Genomic DNA, 15,547 nt, shown 5'->3' with positions numbered 1-15,547 from the left:
GCGAAGACCTTATTTTATTATTATCGTGGCGAAACCATCCGAAAAAATTTTTAGCGGTGGTTTTTCTCTCCTAATGCTGACACCATTAGATAAGCACTATACCATGTAAAAACTTTTCTCCAAATAGTTGTCGCACTGCGGCACGATGTTTGGGATCGGCTATAAAAAGGAGGCAGCTGATCATTGGGCATAAATGTGAACTTGATATGTGAGAAGTTTACCCATGTTCCTTAGTGGAATATTCATGGGTAAAATTTGCATTTTTTTTTTCTTTTTTATGGGAAATACAAAGTTAATTCAGATTTGCAGGTTGGAGAATTTTTTAAAACGGATCCTCCACAACAAGAGAAGTTAACAATTCTTCATAACATTTTTGTGAAGAACTGTTAATAGACTGTTTATAGTATTAAAATAAAATTATGTATCCAAAAAGTTGGAATACTTTTCACACAATGTCGGTGTTTTTGTAGTATCGTAGTGGAGATTCTATGGCTAAAAGGGACGAAACTCTCTTCTATATAATTGGTAATGAAAAAAATCCAAAATATTACGTACATCACTAAAACAATGTTGGCGGAGACACTATACTACCATATTTACCTCTTTAGTTCTATACGATTGCTTCAATTGGGAGCAACAAGCAATTAAAGTTTTTCTATAGAGCAACTAAAAGTTACAAACCCGAAAAAGCTTCTAGGGTCTATAATTCGTAATGTAAATGACAAAGAAAACTAGGATAGTCCGAATATCATAATTCACACTATCGGAGGCACGATACTACCACATTCTATCTCCTTAGTACTCTACGATTACTTTAAATGGGAGCTACAAGCATTTCAAGTTAATCTAAAGAACAAATAAAAAATCTATGCAAAAGAAATATTAAACACCATAAATTCAGTGAAGTGCTATTTGATAATTAGGAGCTACATGCTTTTTAAGTTATTATATAGAGATTGTTCAGTTTTTACTTTACCACATATACTTCTAAAGCAACAATGTATGAAACCAAATCGTTGCATTATAATAAAGCTATCATAAAACGAATCACATGTTTCAGTTCATAAAAATGGCCAGGTCCCGAAGAAATCGATGGAAAGCAATGGCATACTTTTCAAACGCCTGTTGTGAATATATGACCAATATCCCAAACACGATCTTAAAATTAGGTTTTATTTGAAAATCTGAATATTCTGCTTCCCTGATGAAACCCGATGTCGTTATTCAAACATATAGGTAAAGTTATAATTTGGAATTTTTGAAACCTCCGTTCAAAATGTTGTGAATATATGTTAAAAAATTCTAAATTAATGAGTATTATTCAAAGTCGGACGAATATATATTTGGGAGCTATATCTTAATATGAAGCCTATCATTACTCGAAAGCGAAGCAAAATTTGCCAACGAACGTGCTAGGGTGAAGTTTTACGATCCTGTTTAATTGCTATATTTCTAAGCTCCACTGCCCCGAATTTATCTCAATAATTTCATAAAAGACCGTTCAATCTTGGCGAAGGTACAAATTTATAAATATCTAAAGGGAATGGCAGTATTTTACAAGAGTGTTTCAATCCTGAAAAGAAAAGCGTTCTATGAACTATTCGTCGAAGTTTATGGACCAAGAAAATATCCCTTTTTTCATTACTCAGAGATCATAGATAATTATTGACTGTCTCAGGTCATTATCAGCTCAAACGACTGCAATATGTGATAAAAAAAATATCGAGGTACAAGATCCTTACTTAGGTAGAGCGCGGTACTTGAGGCTTGGCTCGCATAAATATACATATAGCGTCCGTGGAGGGACTTAACGAAAAGCGGAAAACCCAGTATTACAGCCAACGACGGAGAAAGTGGTCGGAAAAGCGAGGCGAGAAAGTTGGCATCCTAACCAAAGGGTAGATTATCCAAAAAACGGCTTAGCGACGACACCCGAATAAAACAACAACGAGCGTCGTTAGAAAATCTTCTTCAGATAACGAAGTAAAAGCTTTCGGAAAATGGAAATGTCAGAACAAGTTGTAGTACCACTTTTTACACATTGTCAATGTGAAATGACTAAAAAGAAAAGTATGAACGTAGTGCATAGATACTACCTTGTGCACCGACGGGATCTCTAAATTAATGGCGAGTAGTGAATATATTGCTGACCATCCTGTTTATTTCAGCAGTCGTTCACTCTCTAAAAGAATAAATACAATCGGATTTTGTCCGGCTGCAGAAATTAAGGCTCTGTGTTTCTATTACAAATAGCAAAACAAAAACCTTATTTTTAAAGTAAGGAAGAAAAATAAAAGTAAAACCGTGCGAAAAAGTTGGTTTTCCAACTTCGAAGTCAAATGGCAAGGAACTTTGTATTTTCTAGATTCCATATGATTATCGATTGAACTACAACGTCAGATGAAACAATTGTTATCTGCGTCACGGAATAAAATCCTAAATTTCTTAACGGCAGTAATTAAGGCGTGATTCGCATAAAATTTTCACAAGACTCTCGAGCAGGGACCTGATAAATCACCGTCAACGATTAAACAAAATGTCCAGTATAAACAGAATAACAAGAAATAGTAAAACAGTGCACGAAAGTGGGCATCCCAAACAAACTGATAACAAGAGTCTTCAGAAAATCTCCAAGATAAGTAATGTGAAGGTTTCTGAAAAGTTTATGTTTGATGAAGTGATTCGCTTACATATTCAAAGGGCGCCTGACCAGGGACTTGACGGAAAGATGCAAGGCTGAAAAACCGACATTTTCGCCAACGATGTATCACAGTGTCCCAATACAGTGTACAAGACGATAAAACATCAGATTTCATGACTAACTCACTTGATTGCATGTATGCTAAAAAAAAGAGAAAAATTAGTACTGCAAGAAAGGGGGCATTTCAATCAAACATCTGTTTTCATGACTTAGTCACTCGGTTGAATATATCCCTGTTTTATAGGCTCGTAAAAGTAGGCATCCCAACCGAAGGTGTGACGGTAGATTATTTGAGAAAATGGCTAAGTGATTACAACCGAACAAAACGACTACGAGTGTCGTCCGCTTCGAAAAAGATAATGTTTGATAAAGTGCAAGTCGTTCCATTCATGGAAACGAAATAACTGAAAAAAAATTATGAATGTGTCCTGGAATCTGAAATTTTCTGTAGAGATCTTGCTGATGTTTTTGAATGACTTGAACAAGAAGCTGTTAGTAACCCGCAGTGGGGAAAAACTATAAATGCTTATGTGGCGCTCGAGCAACGACTGAGCAAAAAGGAATAGAGCCGGATTTATCCCTACGAAGAATCGCAGTGTACCGAACATCTTTTATCATGCTTTATTCAAAAAATTAGTAGAACAATGCGAAAAAGTGGGCATCCCAACAGAAAGGATGGCGGTAGATGACGAACACGACTTAGCGATTACACCCGAACAAAACGCCAAGGAAGTAAAGGATAACATTATGGGCTGCCATTAGATGACAAAACTTTTTATATGAGACGACTAAAGTTTCTTATTGAACTTTGTATCTCTTTCTAAACAGTATCTCCATGGACGTCACCGAAATAATGTACTACTTTCCAACTCATCCTAGAAGAATAGAACAGGTCTTCAGAATATCCATCGAAATGCTGTTAGCATTGCATTTGCCTCATATCTATCACGAAGAGTACCTAGAAGGCTCAATAGACTTTTTGCAGATGGCCAGAAAACCCTTTCCAAAAAAAGAGTGGTACATGTGAGGTCAGGATGATGTAGAAGACTTATCACTTAATGTTTGATACTTAACGCAAACAAATCCGATAATCTACTACTGGCATGACCAGCAAGTAGTAGATTATCTGACTATAGAATCGTTATGGATGGCTTCTATAGTGGTGGTCATATTTATACAGCTTGAGATTATAGCTGAGGCAAAAAGCTAAAGCAAACAAAACATATGTTCGCATTGACAATGAGGAATATGGACGTATACGACAATTCAGAATGGACTTGAACTTTGAATACAAAGTTCAAGTCTTAGTGTCAGAAGATGGAGAACGTGCGACGAAAGCCGATATAAATATACTTGCTAGGGAGATATAAGTATTTTAAGCTATTTTGGTTAAATTGTGAATAGGAGGGCAAAAACGTTTTACATAACTGAAAATATCAAATTGACCATAATTTTGCCAGAGAAGTGCATTGTATTACCCTCCGTATGGAGAGATCCATAAAATCCGAAACTAAATAACAAATGTCTTCCCGAAACTTTTGGTAATTGAAATGGAACTAAAGCGAAGAAAACGATTAAGAGGGCAAGAAAATGCATATATTGCTCGAAAAAAAGCAATTAACGGTTCACACAGAAGGAAAATCTTTGAATAGTGAATACGTTATATAGTGAATAAATACAGAAGACACAGATCCATGTCTTGATTAGGAGATACAAGCAATTTAAGTTATTATGTTGAACTCAATGATTGCAAATAAAATGGAAAAACCTTACCATAATCTCAGATTTTGATAATCTGAGGTTATGGTAAGGTTTTTCGAGGTTATGGTAACCCAAGCCCATGAAAACTGTTTTGGGCAGAAGATCTTAAAAAACTTGTCATCTCTTCTAGTTAATGTATTTTATTTCAAAGAATGAGAAAATCCATGAGGTTTTTGGTAGCTGATTTCAAATTGCCACTTAACCTAATCTAGAATATACATTTGAGGATAAGATAGACTTCATTGACATTGCCACCTTAGTAGCAGACAGCATGGTCATTGACCTTCTATTACAAACAGAGAGATATGAAATTCCTTTCCATAAAATCCCCAATGAAAAAGAAAAGCAAAACTTTCTCATCATGAAAAGTTCTTTCAACTCGAATTGTTTTCTTGCAATTTCTATATATATTTATAAAAGCTATAGCAGAAAAACAAAACAAAAAGAAACAACCTATTCACATATATGGTAGAGAGGTGTACATGCAACTTTAAACCAAAGAAGAAGAAAAAAATCATTAAAGACAAGCGGTACGAACGGACAGACGGACGGACAATTGATCATGCAATGTGAGGCTTCTCTTAAGAAAAATTGCAACTGTTCACAGCAGCAACACATCATTGATCTTTCACTGATGTATGTTGTTGTTTGATGATGATCTTTGGGATACAACATCGTCATAGTCATCGTCATAGCCAATAGAAACCAGACCAGACTAGCCGACCACAATGTTGAGCTTTAGTAGTTTCTAGTAGTGATCGTAGTCTTGTGGTCTTTTTTTTTGTTTTCTTCCCAAGCATCATCACTATTGGAAAACTGATCTATTGTAACCATATATGGGTTGCCAACCATTCAACTTAGCCAAGCAGTCAAGACATCCAGCCAGTCCACCACCAAATTGGCAATTGGCTAGCTAGCGATCGGTCAATAGAAAATCTTGAGATTTTTCCTCCTTTTGTTTTTAAAGCAGGAAACTGTTTTTCCAGCTCCATATTTGAACAAAAAGCAATAAAAAAAATTGGAAAGAAAATTTTTGCGCAATCTTTGGAAAAATAAAATGTATTACAGGAAAAACTACAAACCATAAAAAGACTTTGAAGTGATGATGATGGTGGTGGTGGTGGCTTTCTAAAGAATTGCCCTGAATGAAAAGTTTGGAGGGGTAGGTTGAAAAGAAAAGTTAACAAAATGTGCCAATAGTACCAAGAGCGAGGACAGCATAATATGATATTTAGTTAAAAATATAAGGTCTTATGTGGAGCGCTGTGATCATTTTTATTGCATACCATGTAGGTGAGATAGATATTTGTTATCTCATCTTTAAAAGTGGACTAGAATCAATGTGGACGTACCGCAGCGCAGAGGTTAGCATATCCGCTTATGACACTGAACGCCTGGCTTGGAATCCTGGCGAGTACATCCGAAAAAAATCTTCAGTGGTGGTTTTCCCCTCCTAATGCTGGCAACATTTGTGAGGTACTATGCTATGCATAGAAGCCATGTAAAAACTTCTCCGCAATGAGGTGTAGCATTGCGGCACGCTGTTCGGACTCGGCTATAAAAAAAAGGAAGAACCCTATCATTGAGCTTAAACTTGAATCGGACAGCGCTGATTGATATATGAGAAGTTTGCCCCTGTTCCTTCATATAATGTTCATGAGCAAATTTGCAATTTCGTCTATGTAGGCGCAGTATATGGCGAGGCACCCCCTACAAGTTACAAGCATTTTAAAGTTTAATTCAAAAAATTTACAGATAAAAAACTCAACTACACAAAAAGGACGCAGAATATGGTGGGAAACCCCATATTATTTCCCACGCCAGATTTTGGACTTCCTCTATAGGAGTTACAAGCATTTTAAGTAAAATTGAACAAACTTTCAGAGTAAAAAATCAAGTACAAAAAGGACTCAGAATATGACGAGAAACCCATATTATTCCCCCCTATCAGATTTTGGATTTCCTCTATAGCCGTTCCAAGCATTTTAAGTTAAATTTAACATATTTTCAGAGTTAAAACTCAAGTACAAAGAAAGCACGTAGAATATGGCGGGAATCATCATAGAACTTCCCACCACCAGATTTTGGACTTCCTCTAAAGGAGTTATAAGCATTTTAAGTTAAATTGAGTTAAAAATCAAGTAAAACAAGGACGCAGAAAATGGCGGGAAATCCCATATTATTTCCTAATACCAGATTTTGCACCTCCTTTAAAGGAGTTACAAGCATTTTAAGTTAAACTAGACAAACTTTCAGAGTAAAAAGTCAAGTACAAAAAAGCACGCAGAATATGGCGAGAAACCCCATGTTATATCCCACTACCAGATTTTGACTCCTGTATAGGAGTTACAATCATTTCAAGTAAAATTTAACAAATTTACAGAAAAAAGCTCAAGTACAAAAAAGAAGGCAGAATATGGCGAGTAACCCCATATCGCTAGCCACTACCAGATTTTGGACTTCCTCTGTAGGAGTTACCAGCATTTAAGTTAAATTCAACAAATTTACATAAAAGAAATTTAAGTACAAAAAATGTGTACCCCCGCCTTATCATACTAAACCTCTTAATGATATTGTTTATGACTTAAAACGGAAACTTACCGTTGCGTTGTAACTTTTGACGTTGACCGTTGTTAGAACCAACACTTGAACCGGCAGCACCATTGCCCCCAGAACCATCTGCACCACCTCCACCACCATTGTTGTGATTGTGGTGGCGACCATTACGTTTGCGCTGATGTTGATGATTCTGTCGATTACGTTTACGTTCTTGTTTTGAAGGCTTTGACAATGATGAGGCCGAAGAGGTTTGCGGCAAATCCATTTCTGTGTAAGGTGCTGCAACCGAGGCTGCTTGATGAACCTCAGCTTCTTGCTCAGTATCCAATTCGACATTGCTTTCGATCAATAAACCACTTTTGGTTTTGTGTCTTGTTGTGGTATACGAGGGAGCATGATTTATCGCATGATAAGCCGTTGATAACGAAGAAGATAACAATTGTTGTTGGTGATGTTGCCTATGATGATGATGCTGATCTTGTTTTAAATGCTCTGCTGAACTGCTTATTGCTGTGGAAATTTTGGCGCCTGTCCACGTTGCTGCACTCGTTTCGAAATCCTCATAACCTTTGCTAACATTGGAAAATTGCAATCTCTTAGAGGATTCTGAGTTCGCGTGGGTTTGTAATAAGTCTTCGGCAGCCGCGATCGCTGTTGCTTCTCCTCTTCGTTCATGTTTTTTGTGATTATGCTGTCTTAGTCGATGATGCATTAAATCTTTGGTATGAACTGTTGTGGCTAGTCCCATTACTATCAAAACCAGACTTATCAAAATAACCCTAAGGTTAAAGGGTGTTTGGAAAGTCATTGTTAAAGGATGCTTATGCCTTCGCAAAGGCCCGCTGTATACAATGTGATGATGCATTTTATGATTTATGGGAATTTTGTTGTGATGAATTCAGTCTTTTTTTTGCATTTATAGTTGAAAATAGAGTTATAGCATTTTTGTTTATGGTTTATTTTGTGTTGTGCTCGTGATATGACTCTGTGGGAAAATCGAAATGGAAATCATAAATCAAAGAGGGAAATCGACAAAAGGTTATGCATTGAATTTTTCTAGTAAGGGGTTAAGAATAAAAATTTTCCCGAAATTTGATTTCATAGCATGAATGGTTAGAAGTGGGGAATTGACTAGTGGTCAGACTAAATCATATAACAATTAAATATTTCGGAGTAGATTGTGGAAGTTCGAAATTTAAGTTGAACAATAGTTTAATACAGACTTTGTCGATCAGATGCACCCGTCAATATTCATAGGCAACATATTCAACTATGACGCTGAACGCCTGGCTTCGAAAACTGCTCAGAACTTCTGGAAAGTTTTTAAACTATGCTTATCCTCTCACTAATGATCTCAGCATTTTAAGATGACCCACCAAGTAAAACTCCCCTAGAAGAAGTGTTGCTTAGCGGCACGCTGTCTAAAATCGTCTATGGAAAGGAGGCCTATTACTGGGCTAAAACTTTAATCATTGGAATATTTGTGAACATTTTAAAGCTTTCTAAATGGGAGATACAAGAATTTTAAGTTATTTTTCTCAATCAGACTTCATATATGGGGGTACAAGCATTTTAATTTGTTTCACCGAGTTTGCTTAGAAGAACCTACTTTAATTGGGAATCTTCATGCCAGGATCATGCTTCTTCATCCGGAAGACGAGCAAACTAATCGTGTCATACACTTAATTTCTAGGAAACAAAAATCTTCCACGCTCAAATTCCCAGCGAACCAAACGTCCAGAGTTCGGTCGGCAAATACATCTGAAACCAGATCCCAAGTCTGTTCGAATTCGTAGCAAACATCAGAACATTCCTTTACAGCTGGCCACAATATCAGCAAATAAATGTTTTACGCCCGTAAATTTAAGAAAAGGGATCCTATATCAGTAATAGTTCGATTAGGGTGGACTGCACGGATTCTGAAAGTCGTAACGGAAGACTTTATGTAAAATTTCGGCCAAATCGTATGAACATTGAAGTTTCTATGGGCTCAAGAAGTCAAAAGTGGGGATCGATTATTATGAAGACTATATCAGTTTATAAAGCAAATCGGATCACGTGTACCGCTACTGTAACCAGAAATTACATGACAGATGTCAAATCTTCATTTCTTCAGCTAATTCTTCCCAACTTATAACCGGAAAGCTACGGTGTATCGAGTAAAACTCCCACGACAAGTCAGAGAAGTTATAACTAAACTACAATACGGCAGAGACAACCTCCTAAATTCCTACCGGTCTGGGACTGCCCAACTAGTTCTCAACTTACAATTGAATAACTCCAGCTAAGTTTTGTCTCAACAATAATCCGGCAGGTAATCAAGTCAAATGACGCCGAATATAGGCAATATTGTACTCAAATTAAAGGAAATTTTTTGAGTGTTTTTTACTATTTTTTTGAAAATAGCACCGCAGGCGAAACATTTGTTCAAAACAAGCAAAAATGCGTTAAGTTCGACCGGGCCGAACTTTAGATACCCATCACCTCGGGTATATATGTAAACCACTTTCCGTCATAATCCGGTGAAAAATGTTTAATATATGCCACCATCGCAGCTTTATTGAAATATGATTCGATTTGGAACAAATTCGACATGGATATTGAGAGGTCTAATAAGTAAAAGTCATTGTTCAATTTTGTAGAACAAAATATTGGTCTTTTTGGTAGCCATATCCAAATATAGACCGATCTGAACCATATACGACACGGATGTCAAAAAGCCTAACATAAGTCGCTGTTTCAAATTTCAGCAAAATCGGATTATAAATAGGCTTTTTATGGCGCAAAGACTTTAAATCGAGAGGCCGGTCGTTATGACAGCTATATCCAAATATGAACCGATCTAGGCCAAATTGAAGAGGGCTGTCGAAATGCCTAACACAACTCCCTGTCCCAAATTTCGGTGAAATCGGACAATAAATGCGCCTTTTATGGGTCTAAAACCTTGAATCGTGAGATCGGTCTATATGGCAGCTATATCCAAAACTAGACCGATCTGGGCCAAATTAAAGAAAGATATCGAACGCCCTAACTTAACTCACTGTCCCAAATTTTAGCGACATCGGACAACAAAAGGGGCCTTTCATGGTCCCAAAAACTTGAATCGAGAGATCGGCCTATATGACATATACATATATCCAAATCTGGACTGATCTGGGCCAAATTGTAAAAAAATGTCAAGGGGCCTAAGACAACTCACTGTCCCAAGCCCTTAAATCGAGAGGTCGGGCCCAAGACCAAATTGAAGTGGAATGTCGACTGGCCTAACACAACTCACTATCCCAAATTTCATCAAAATCGGATAATAAATGTGGCTTTTATGGGCCTAAGATTCTTAATCGGCGGATCGGTATATATGGGCGCTATATCAAGGTATAGTCCGATATAGCCCATCTTCGAACTGAACCTGCTTATCGACAAAAAAAAATTATCTGTGCAGAATTTCACCTCAATATCTCTATTTTTAAAGACTGTAGCTCGATTTCAACAGACGGATGGACATGACTAGATCGTCTTAGATTTTTAATCTGATCAAAAATATACATACTTTATAGGAAATGGATATTTCGGTGTTGGGTATAAAAAACTCGGGCGAGTTAATTCCTGGGTAACGTTAACGTTGGCTGTAATTTTTTTTCACATATACCCATTTTTTTTTTCATTTTTCAATTTTTTTATGTTTTTGAAAATAACATCACAGGTGAAAAAGTTTTAAAAAAAAATTGCGCGACTTCATTCCTGGCTAACGCTATCGATATCCATACATTTTTTCACATATACCTATGTTTTTCTTAATTTTTCAAAAGGAGTTCAAAACTGTCAAGGCCCTGCCGCCTCGGGATAGATTTTTTTTTACCAAATTTGTATTCTTCACAAAATTTCCTTTAATTTGAGTACCATATAGCCTATATTCGGCGTCATTCCACTTGATGAGGGGAAGCCCGTTTTGGGACCCCAGACCCGAGCCCTAAAAACATACTTCATATTCATGTTCAGGGATCAATTTAGGGGGTGTGGAAAATTTAGATTTTTTGAAGATTCACCCCATCAACTGCACTTCAGCCTCAAATTGACATGCATTTGGACAGTTTCGCTAATATTGACAAAGAACGGAGCACCGAAATCAGAGTTAAAACTACAGCCAAGGTTGGACCGACGTCCCAAGGGCTCTTAATTCCCGTAGTACCATATTAAAGATGGTGTTGAATCAGCCTTTAAACTATTTCAAGGTTTAAAATTAAATGATTTTCATTTCTTTTTCTAAATTCCTTAACATTTCTATGTCTGATTTAGGAACCCCATTCACATGCCATTTTTTTTTTTCTTAATTTTTATCATTTGGCAACTTTACCACTTCTAGGGATATGTCAAATGTTTGTATTATGCCTCAAATCAAAACTTCCGTTTTGTGCATTTTTCTTTGATTTATGATTTCTTCTTACATTTATGATTCCCAGAAAATTTTTGCTGCAGATCTGCAGTGAGAATTTTGTTTTTTTGTTTGTTTTTTATTCCAACGATTTCCGGTGCAACTCTATAACACACTCGCAGAAGACACTTCAAGTCAGTTAAGTGAATTTGGCGTTTCTTAGATGCCGCGTTTTAACGAATTGCAACTTATTTCTCTCTCTTTTTCTCAATTTTAGCACTAATTATTTTGGCACTGCACTTGTTCTTGATTTAATGAATTACATGGAATTCTTTTATAGACGCCTGGAGTCTGGATGACATTTTGCGAGGCTATACATAGCAATAGACGCCCCTATATGCCGGCTCATGCAGCCTCAGTAGTTCTTTGATCAACACGTGCACTTGCATAAATTTGCTTGGCCAAGGCAATATTGCCTTATGGAGGAGTCTGCCGATATTCGTTACTGCTCAGTGCAGACAACAACACTCAGCACTCAAAGACAGGCAAACAAAAACAACAAAGAAGAGTAACAATTTTAGACAGACTATAAACACGGACTTTATATTTGTCATCTGCAACTCTTTTTTCTATTTTCTACTTTTTTCATGCTCTCTAATGCGGGCACAAGCACTTGCAACACTCACACTTCACTCTATTTTTGCCAACATTAACGACACACGTTATGCACATATGACGATACCGACGACGACGTTCAGACTTTTGCAAACGATTTCAAAGGGCGCGTCGCGTTTTAATAGGCGCGTATTTACGCGTTGTTGTTGTTTTTGCTCTACACAAATTTGGCACAAGCGACAAGAGTCTATTTTTGGCACATCCTCAATTGATGTCGTCTTAAATGCTGCTTCTTTTCTTTTTAGCACAACTACATTTCTTGCATTGCTGCTTTGCTTACTTCATTTATTTTTATTTTAGATTTTCTCACTCTTTTACATGCTTACTTTAATGGAATTCACTATTTTCTTTTTCTTTTATCTTAACATCAAGATTATTTTTCTTTTATTTGCCTTCAACACTTTTACTTTTCTTCAAACACTTTATTTTTCGGGTTGTTGTACAACAACAATCAATCTCCCGTTTCGTTTTGTTGTTTTAACCGTTCGTTTCGCGCCTCCTCGTTAAACTGAATTGCAGTCAAAGATTGTTTGAGCTCTGTAGGGGCCCATCAACAAACCATGTGTGGTGAGTTTTTTACTTTGTGTATGTGTGTGCTTGCTGTGTGTGGTGCCAGTGCAGCAGGCTAATCAATGCAATGCATTTGACTGAGAGTGATCTTAACAGAGTGTGGGAGAGCAAAGGAGTCATTAATGGTTATGTTTAGGCAGAGTGGTCAAATGAGAGAGTTAATGGATTATACATATGTTAGCAAAGCAGGGAAGCAATACCAAAGAGGTAAAGTAGCAACTTTTAAATATTAAAAAAAATAAATTAATTAAAAATTTAAAATATTGATATATATATCTCTTGTTATTTCGTTGTCAAATTTACACAACTATACCTCATACGACTTCAAGGTATACTAAATTGATTATTAAAGATTATTTGGGCTACATAGGGGCTATTAACAAACCCTGTATGTGTGGTGAGTTGTTGTACTATAATGCCAATCCAACCGCCTTATCAATGCATTACCATTGAGAGGTTATTATAAAAGAGTGCAGCATCAAGTTATTGTGCAGAATGGTCAAATCAGAGTTTTTGTGGATTTTATGTTAGCATAGGCATATGATAAAAGGTAAAGCTGATTTCCATCGAATAAAATGAAAAATCAAATAAAAATCTTTTAAAGTTCTTTGCTACTTTGCTATGCTAATATTATCTAGAGCTGAAAAATGTTCGAAAAACACGAAAAGTTTTGATCAAAGTGAATAAGTGCAAACAGACAAACCACAAGAACCAAACCGTCGCTGTATTGTAGGTCAAAAGGGCCTAAGCACAAAAAGCACTTGCAGTGGCATTCATGTTAAAGTTAAGAACAGAAAGAGTTTGACAATGTTGATGTGTTTGTTGTTTTTAGCATTGATGATTAGTTTGTATTGGAATAGTGTAAAGTAAGGTTTTCTTCTCTCTTACTGCGCTAGGGAAAGTTAGAGGACTTATTGAGCTCTGTTTCCAAACAAAAGCGTGCTCTACACCGCACACCGCAAAACATAGTTTTTGGGTATGTAGGGCACCTTAATCAATTTGACAAAGCTGGTGAAGATACATGGCGTGTCAGAAATCGGGATCCACCATGCCAGTAGAAGTGTTTTGAATAATAACACACACTTGTCCAACGTTTATAAGTTCTTCATATCGGGGAATAGGTATTAAGGTAGGCCTATATCAGTATATAAACCGATTTGGATCGTGCTTGGCACGAACGCTGAAAGTCATAGCAGAAGGTTTTATGCCAAAATTCAGCTAAATCTGATGAAAATTGAGGCCTCTAGGAGCTCAAAACGTCAAATTTGAATATCGGTTTATATGTGGGCTATATAAGTATATATATAGACCGATTCGTATCATACTTGCTCTTGCGCCAAGTTTCAGCCAAATGGTATGAAAACTGAGGATTCTAGGGGCTCAAGAAGACAAATCCGGGGATCGGTTTATATGGGGGCTATACCGGCATATAGACCGATTCGGATCATACTTGGCATGGATGTTGAAAGTCATAACTCAAGTCTTTCTTTGAAATTTCAGCTAAATCGGTTGAAAATTGAGGCTTCTAAGGGTTCAAGAAGTCTAATCCGGAGATCGGTTTATATGGGGGATATATCTGTTTATAGACCGACTCGTATTGTACTTGGCATGGATATTGGAAGTTATAACACAAGTCTTTATTCCAAATTTTAGCCAAATCGGATGAAGATTAAGGCTTTTAAGGGCTGAAGAGATCAAATCCGGGGATCGGTTTATATGGGGGCTATATCTGTTTATAGACCGAATCGTATTATACTTGGCGTAGATGTTTGAAGTCATAACCCAAACCTTTTTTCCAAGTTTCAGCGAAATAGGATGAAAATTGAGGCTTTTAAAGGCCCAAGAAGTCAAATCCGGGGATCGTTTTACTCACCACTCGATACCGCTGATTGTCCGTGACTGCAGTTGCAGCTACTCCATTTGGAGCATTCCACTATCCCCAACCTGTGGACGATCGGTAGCTTATCTCGGGATAAAAAAAACACCACACAGATTGGAGCTCAAAGTTCCAGCCAGGATGAAGCTCATAGTTATCTCGTGCCTGGTATATACAGGGTCTCAGGCTTAGGTCTGGTTTGCACAGACTCTTCTAATACCCTCCACCATAGGATCCATAGGATGTGTGGCAACTCCTAAGGGTGTTTTATGCAGGTACCTGCCGGGTTGGCTTAATCCTGCAGGGCTCTTAACCCTGGATGAACATAGTGCCTCTACCAACGCCCCCATACATGACCGAACCTAACATTAATACCAATTCGATCTCACTTTGTTTGGATCAGACCTCCTCCTTACTGAGGAGCGGAGAACCATCTAAAACTTCTACCGATATATGGTTCATGGCACCCGGTTGATTACATGCAACAACAAACCAAGCATTGAAATCCCTTTCTGCGATTTTAGGTCTAAGCTACAACCACCTCGTGGCCCCCAACTGGGGCCTCAATATAGTTAGGCTGGAACCGAAGTTCCAGGGATTACTACCTCCAGTTGAAATCCAAACAGTTTCGGACTGGTAAAAACTGGTGGGATGATGCAAGCACAATACCGTAGCAACACCTCATACAGAACCATCAGAAATCAGGTGGCGTAATCCAAAATTACTCAGCACAAGACTAAGCCAAAACGGGAATGCCACCGAAACATTCACACAACACGGTATACATTCTGCTAATCACAAGGAATGACAGGGACACCGTGTGGGATTGTATTGTATTGGGATTGTGGGCCAAATCGGTCCACGTTTGATAAAGCTGCCATATAAACCGATCTTTGGTCTTGACTTCTTGAGCTTCTAGAGGGCGTAATTCTTATTCAATTATATTTCGATTGAACGTAGTGTTTTGGTACCACTTTCCACAACTGTACCAAGTATGGTCGAAATCGGTTGATAACCTTATATAGATGTCATATAA

General features: G+C 37.3%; 1 protein-coding gene across 1 annotated transcript in view; it reads right to left on the bottom strand.

Annotated features, from left to right (window-relative positions):
- The window catches only part of LOC106092356 (laminin subunit alpha-1), a 146,362-nt gene extending 138,770 nt beyond the window's left edge, over positions 1 to 7,592 (bottom strand). The window contains exon 1 of the mRNA XM_059365705.1: positions 7,064 to 7,592. Coding sequence (XP_059221688.1) covers positions 7,064 to 7,286 — 223 coding nt within the window. The 5' untranslated portion in view covers positions 7,287 to 7,592. The remainder of the gene's footprint in view (positions 1 to 7,063) is intronic.
- Between the last annotated feature and the right edge of the window lie 7,955 nt (positions 7,593 to 15,547).

The sequence above is a fragment of the Stomoxys calcitrans genome, chromosome 3, assembly GCF_963082655.1.
Source record: "Stomoxys calcitrans chromosome 3, idStoCalc2.1, whole genome shotgun sequence".
Classification (NCBI taxonomy): domain Eukaryota; kingdom Metazoa; phylum Arthropoda; class Insecta; order Diptera; family Muscidae; genus Stomoxys; species Stomoxys calcitrans.
Note: the sequence above shows the minus strand (reverse complement) of the source record. Positions and strands in the feature narration are given on the sequence as shown.